We start from the raw sequence: 7,948 nt of genomic DNA, 5'->3' as shown, positions 1-7,948 counted from the left end.
AAAACCCATGGTCTCACGTGAACCCAACCCTATATATATATATATATATATATATATACTTGGGATCATGTGAGACCAATGGTTTTTCGTGAGACCCGTAAGACCAATTCTCAATCCTTGGATTAGATCTATAATCTGACAATCTAAACATTCATAAACGCCACGAGATTTCTCAATAATCACAAAATTGTCACCGTGCAATTTAGACCGTTAGATCATTAACTTATAAAGTTGATCAATGACCATAAATTGGTCTTACGGGTCTCACGAAAAACCTTTGGTCTCACGTGAACCCAACCCTATATATATATATATATATATATATATATATATATATATGCCTAACAATTGATCATTAAATTCATATAAAGTGAGCAATAATATTTGACCTATGCCATATATATAAATCCCATGTAGGGCATCAAATCTTGACTCCTGTTCTTGATCCCCCACTCAAATTAATGTGTTGGGTAAGTCGATGTATTCGTTTTTGTTAAGCGGAAGTCGGTGCAAAGTTGAAAGAAGTGACTTAAAGCCCTTTGGTAAGATAAGGTAGATCCCCACAAGCAACTAGCACTTGAGTCGTTTTCAATTTTTTTTTTCCTGCTGTTTGCGTAACCCATGGAGGAAATAAAGCACTTCCTTTTTGAGCTTAATAATCGGCTTTTTCTTCAGTGAAAGCCAAGAAGTACATGTGCCAATAATATGGGTATATATATATATATATATATTATATAATACTATATGGAGAAATGGTCAACGCCGGTTTTCAATAGTGTCATTCCTTACGGTTGGTTAGGTTTATACCATTATATATACATGAAAAGCTTTGAACCATGTAGATGAGTGATCAAATGAAAACCACTCTTATTTGTATAAACTGTACAAACCACTCTCATACGTTGATTTCATTGTTTAATCTTATGAATTCTTTTTCATGAAATTGTTTATTCTTATGAAATTGTTTCATATAATATCTTTTTTGACGAATTTGTTTCATATATGGTTATGAAATTGTGTCATATAATATTTAATGAAACTGTTTCATGTATTTCTCTAAAATTAAAATAATGAAGATGATAATATCCATGATTAACACCCTCCATAATAAAAATGGTTAATCAAGCTCTCATAATTACAAAAAAATGAACAAAATGAAAAATTATGATTGGTTGAATGAGATTTTTACGATTTATACAAATTGAGAGGTTTTTATTTGAACACTCCCTGAACCATGTATATATATATATATATATATATGTGTGTGTATGCGCGCCCCAATAATATGGGTATATATAGTACTATATGGCAACATGGTCAACGCCGTTTCCAATAATGTCATTCCTTGCGGTTGGTTAGGTTTATACCATTATATATACATGAAAAGCTTTGAACCAAGTATGTATATATACATATATGTATATGTATATATATATATATATATATATATACATATATATATATATATAGGGTTGGGTTCACGTGAGACCAAAAGTTTTTCGTGAGACCCGTAAGACCAATTTATGTTCATTGATCAACTTTATAAGTTAAAGATCTAATGGTCTAAATTGCACGGTGGCAATTTTGTAATTATTTAGAAGTCTTGTGGCATTTATGAATATTCAGATCTGACGATCGTAGATCTAATCCATGGGTTGAGAATTGGTTTTACGTGTCTCACGAAAAAGACTTGGTCTCACATGATCCCAAGTCTATATATATATATATATATATATGAGATAAATATAGTGTGAAACAAATATATATTAGTTGAGATTTTAAATAAAATCATATAAAATAACATATGATGTATTAGTTCTTAAATTTATCACAATTTTATGAGTTCATAAAAGAATGTCTCCTATATAAAGGACGATTCAAACAAGAAGGTTAAATATTGTGAGATTGTATGAAATGACGTTTAAGTAAAGGTTCATATACGAATCACTAAAAATACCCATTTAAATTATGATTTGTGATGATGGTCACGAGAATTTTTATGTACAATATATTCAAAATTTCATTTAGCTAATGTTATATTGAGTATGTTGTTACGTAAGCGTACTTGACTTTATTGTTATTACGATGAGTGTATGTTTTAAATGTTAGTCTCGTTTTGAGTTAATCTTATACTTTCATTCTCTTGTTCGACAGTCTAAGATGGTTAACACACTGAGTAGACTGTCAAGCGATGTTGGTGATAAAGAGGCCTTTGTTATGACATTGAGGCAACCTAGAGAGGCCTGTAACACGCAACTCCCTTTGATTCCGCCTATGCTTCAAGGCAGAGTTGACGTTGTGCCAAGAGTGAATTTGGCCACTAATACTCCAGTCATTCAGGAGGTAGATCATTAGTCTCTGACGATGGAAAGTGTCATGCAGATGACGAACTCGGCCATGGAAAATCAACATGAAGCGTTTATGAAGCTACTTGAGGATCGAGATGCGAGTAACTGGAGGCATGAGAAGGTTGCCGAGAATGTCGTGATTGGTTTAGGAGGAAATACTAATATTATCCACACCAAAGAAAAAGTGATTTTCGGAGGATTTGCAAGGGAACTGGTTTTGGCCCATCCCTCGCATATCCCTCGCTGATCAGAAACGCGTCAGCGACAAACTAATCCGTCACTGATTAGTGAGGGGTCTGCGAGAGAAATTGTTTTTGGCCTATCCGTCGCTAATTTGCGACGGATTTTTTCGGTCGCTAAATACCTTTGTTGATACTCTGTTTTCTAGTAGTGCGTGCACATCCTGGTGTCAACTGTGTTCCCTAATCATATGTGATTTCATATAAAATCACATGTAATACAGGTGTATTCACGTGTTTTTTTTTTACTTTGACCATATTCTCGTTTGAACCCAAATATGTGTGTGTGTGTGTGTGTATAGGATTGTGCATTAGGATGAGATGCACCGAAATACACCGGATCAATCTCCGTATCAAACTCGATTCATGGGTGGGTTTGAGATTAAAAGTGATCAAAAGTCCAGATCTCTTCTTTCGCTTCTCAATTTAACTCTCCTTCTCACACACATATATGTGTGTGTACATACATACATATATATATATATATATATATATAGAGAGAGAGAGAGAGAGGGGGGAGGTTCATCAGAAAAGTGATAAATATTTGAGAAGTGAAAAAGTGATACTAGCCATTCATCATTGTTTTATAATTTGTACAAACATGAAGTAAATAAGTTCATATGTGAATCCATGTGATACATAATGGATTCATATGTGAACCCGTTAATTTGTTCACATGTGAACTATTTAACTGATTCATATGTGAATCAGTTAATTTGTTTATATGTGTATCACAAAGGTTCATATGTGAATCAATTAAAATAGTTCATATGTTAATTACATGAGTTCATATATGAACATATGTGAATCACATAAGTTCCTACATGAATCCATTTGCCGCATGTTTGTAAATGTTACGAAACTGTCATCTCTATTTTTCGTGTAGCTGATAATTTTTGACCATTCAAAGCCTTAATTATTGACCAGTCAAAACCATAATTATTTACTATTCAAATCCGATCTTGACCGTATGAAGGGCTATGATCACTTTTTTACTTCTCAAAATAACATTTGGCTATATAATATATATATATATATATATATATATATATATAGGGGAACGTTCAAATAAAAATCACCTAATTTGTACAAACCGTACAAACTTCATTCAACTAATCATAATTTTTCATTTTGTTCATTTTTTTGTAATTATGAGAGATTGATTAATCATTTTTATTGTGGATGATGTTAATCATGGATATTATCTTCTTCATTATTTTAATTTTAGAGAAATACATGAAACAGTTTCATTAATTTTAGAGAAATACATGAAACAGTTTCATTAATTTTAGAGAAATACATGAAACAGTTTCATTAAGTAGTATATGAAACAATTTCATAANTGAAACAACTTCTTAAAAAAAAAGTATTATATGAAACAATTTCACAAGATTAAACAATTTCATGAAAAAAATTCATAAGATTAAACAATGAAATCGACGAATKAGAGTAGTTTKTACGGTTTTTACAAATTGGAGTGGTTTTCATTTGATCGCTCCTCTATATATATATATGTATATGTATATGTATACACACACATATTTATTGACATAATACAAATACGAGTAGGAATGGCAATGAGCCGGGTATTGGTATCTCCTTCCCCAAAACCAATAGCTAAAACCGTCCCCGGTCCCCGTCGAGGATCTTATTGGGGATCCACATCGGGCCCCCGCGGTTTCCCCCGATCCTCGTTGGGGAACCCGTTAAGGGTAAAAATCTTCTTTTTCACCGTTGGTTATAACCGAACCCGATCTGAAAAAAATTACAATATCTAATTTTCACAATTAAAAGTAAATTACAATTTTTTTAAAGATGTAAGTTTAAATGCCTCAAACATAATCGAATCAATTACAAATAATGTATTAGATTACAATATAAAACTAAACAGAAATTCAAACATCATACAATTAAAATCACGATTTTCGACAAATAAACTAGATTTTTTCGTGAGCTTTATTTGGGTTGTTGAGGTAAAATGGATAAAAGTCTTTTAAATTTTAGTGTTACTACTTTCTTTTAAGGATATTATATATATATATATATATATGTGTGTGTGTGTGTGTGTGTATATATGTATGTATATAAATTAAAATTAATATATATATATATATATATATATATCGGGCCGGGACGCCCCCGTCCCCGTTAAAATCCCCGAATTCGTCCCCGATCCCTGCCCCGTCCCGATAAGGTGTCCCCGAACCCGACCCAAAAGTTTCGGTTTTCGGTTTTCACCATCCCTAAATACAAGTGAATATATTCATCAATAATATATATATATATATATATAGAGAGAGAGAGAGAGAGAGAGAGAGAGATTTGAGATCATGTGAGACCAACGATTTTTCGTGAGACTCGTAACACCAATTCTCAACCCTTGGATTAGATATACAATCGTTAGATCTGAACATTCATAAACGCCACGAGACTTTTCAATAATTACAAAATTGTCACCGTGCAACTTTAGACCATTAGATCATTAACTTATAAAGTTGATCAACGAATATAAATTGGTCTTACATGTCTCACGAAAAACCTTGGGTTTCACGTGAACCCAATCCTATATATATATATATATATATATATATATATATATAATAGATTTCAATTACAATTCTAACAAACTATACAAACTCAATCTAAAATCACAAATTGTTTTCATCTAGGGTCAAGAATTATACGGTGGCTGGAATGTAAATAAAATGACTTTATGTTTCAATTTGTTAATTTGGATGGGCACGTGAGGATAACTTCCGAATTAGAGAAATTACATTTGCTTAATTAATCCTTCTTATATTTAATTTCATTATTTCCTTAATTTTAGTATTTACCCATTTTAACAGGGATTCTATTAGGATGCGATTTTGAAATTTCAGTTATGTTATCATCATCTCCATCGACTCCTATTTAAAATATCCGATTTTGAAGTTTTGAATATCGTTGTTAAAATAACATTACAATAATAGATGATTCGTATCCGATGAACGAGATATGTGCTAGTGATATCGTTAGTTCATCGGTCGGAATGACTTCAGATATGTTGACAGACGCCATCGATGAAAGTAGTCGTGAAAAAGATATTGGAGATGGATGTTCAGGCTTTTACGATGAAGATGGGAACTGCCTTCTAGTTTTTGCCATACGCTTTCGATGATAATACATGGATTCATCGTACCAGTACAATAATCGGTGATTCGTATTCGACGAACAAGATATATGCGAGTGATATCGTTGGTTCAGCGACGGGAATGACTTCAGATGTTGACAGAAGCCATCGATGAAGAGGCAATGTCCAATGCAATCTTCGACTTTCGTCTTTTGACATGGATTTTGAGGCAATGTCCCTCACCTTTCCCGAGACAATGTCTATTATGGATTATTTGACTATACACGACTCTTTACTTGATTATATAAGGACAAATTGTATGAAAAAGTAACGTACTTTAAACTTGATTTCTATTTTGGGTAACGTACTTTCAAAACTTCCGTTTTGGTACCTAAGATGTAAAGTTTTAAACATTTAAGTACCCAGGGTAACTGGTTGAAGTATTAACCGGTTATCATACTGATGTGACGAGTGATGTGGTATCCAACTCGGTATTATTTGTTGACCTAGTCAGTGACGTGGATTTTTTTTTAATCTAAAATTAGTCTTTTTTTTAGTCTAAAATTAGTCTTCACTGTGTTACCCGGGTACTTAAATGTTTAAAACTTTACATCTTAGGTACCAAAGTGGAAGTTTTGAAAGTACGTTACCCAAAATAGGAATCAAGTTAAAGTACGTTATTTTTTCATGCAATTTGCCCATTATATAATTCACATATATATATATAAGGTCAGGTTCAAATGAGGATGCTACCAATTTGGAGTGATGAGAGAAGTTTCAAGATCATATATGATTATACGTAATACACTACCAAAATTACCCTCTATTCCGGCGGATTTGGGTTTTCCGGCGGATTTTCCGGCGGATATGTCCGCCGGAAAATAGGGCGCCGGTGATTTATTTTCCGTCGAGTTTTCCGGCGGATTCTTCACTTTTCCGGCGGATTTCAGCCGCCGGAAATCTTTCGCCGGCTTAATTAAAAATTTTGGTTTTACTTAATAAATTTTTTTTAAAAATTTCCGGCGGATATATCCGCCGGAATCTTTTCTCGCCGGAAAAACTTAAATAAATAAAATTTTCAAAGAAAAAAAAAATAAAAAATAAAAAATAAAACCGGCGGCCGGATCCGCCGGAAATCCGCCGGTATTTTTTTATTTTTGTTTTTTAAATATTTAATTAAATATTCATATATTTTAGAATTTATTAAACAATTTTAATATTTCCGGCGGATGTTTCCGCCGGAAATCCGCCGGAAAAAAAATTTATTATAATTTTTTTTTGTTTATTTTTTCAATAAATATTTAAAACCTGTAAATCTGTAAAAATATGGATAAAACTAAAAAATTAAAATGCAACCAAATATCATACATTGATTAAAGTAAACAATTGTTACAAAACATAAACAATTTAATGTACCACACAACAAATACACAAACAATATTCAATTAAAAGCATTGAAGGTAAGGTACAAGCATTCATGGTGTCAGAACCTTCCACGACCAATCCTTCCAAGATCTCAACAATCTGCAAATATAAAGTAAAATGTTGGGTACAATGAGATAATGCTAAAATTGCATGCTTCTAGGATATGCAAGACACTTATTTGCTTTAGTTTTGCTAAGTTCAAATCCATAAATTATGTATACTAATTAATAAAAACAATGTAAGGTGAAAATATCTAGAAATAGGCACACCCAAAATGCAACAAGGATCCATAAAAGCCCAATACGGTCCATTAATATCCAATAAGGTCCATTAAAGCCCAATACGATCCATTAAATCCCAATACGGTTCATTAAAGCCCAATACGGTTCATTAAAGCCCAATACGGATCATTAAAGCCCAATACGATYCATTAAAGTCCAAAACGTTCCATAAAAGCTCAATACGTTCCATGAAAGCCCAATACTTCCATTAAAGCCCTATACGATTTATTAAAACCCAATGCGATCCATTAAAGCCCAATGCGATCCATTAAAGTCCAATACGGTCCATTAAATCCCAATACGGTTCATTAAAGCCCAATACGGTTCATTAGAGCCCAATACGGTTAATTAAAGCCCAATATGGTTCATTATCCGCCGGAAGTGGTAAAAATTTTTAAATAAATTATTTAAATATCCGCCGAAAAAATCCGCCGGAAAATGGTTTATTTCTTTTTTTTAATTTTCCGCCGGAAATCCGCCGGAAATGTTAAATTTTCAAAAAAAAATTATTTATTTTTCCGCCGGAAATCCGCCGGAAAATTGTTT

At 32.5% G+C, this 7,948-nt stretch overlaps 1 protein-coding gene across 1 annotated transcript in view; it reads left to right on the top strand.

Annotated features, from left to right (window-relative positions):
* The window catches only part of LOC112517778 (GDSL esterase/lipase At1g71250-like), a 7,451-nt gene extending 5,096 nt beyond the window's left edge, over positions 1–2,355 (top strand). The window contains exon 5 of the mRNA XM_025125154.1: positions 2,155–2,355. Coding sequence (XP_024980922.1) covers positions 2,155–2,355 — 201 coding nt within the window. The remainder of the gene's footprint in view (positions 1–2,154) is intronic.
* The last annotated feature ends 5,593 nt before the right edge of the window (positions 2,356–7,948 follow it).

Source organism: Cynara cardunculus, assembly GCF_001531365.2.
Source record: "Cynara cardunculus var. scolymus isolate 2C chromosome LG 9, CcrdV1, whole genome shotgun sequence".
Taxonomy (NCBI): Eukaryota; Viridiplantae; Streptophyta; class Magnoliopsida; order Asterales; family Asteraceae; genus Cynara; species Cynara cardunculus.
This window is presented reverse-complemented; position numbering and strand designations above follow the sequence as displayed.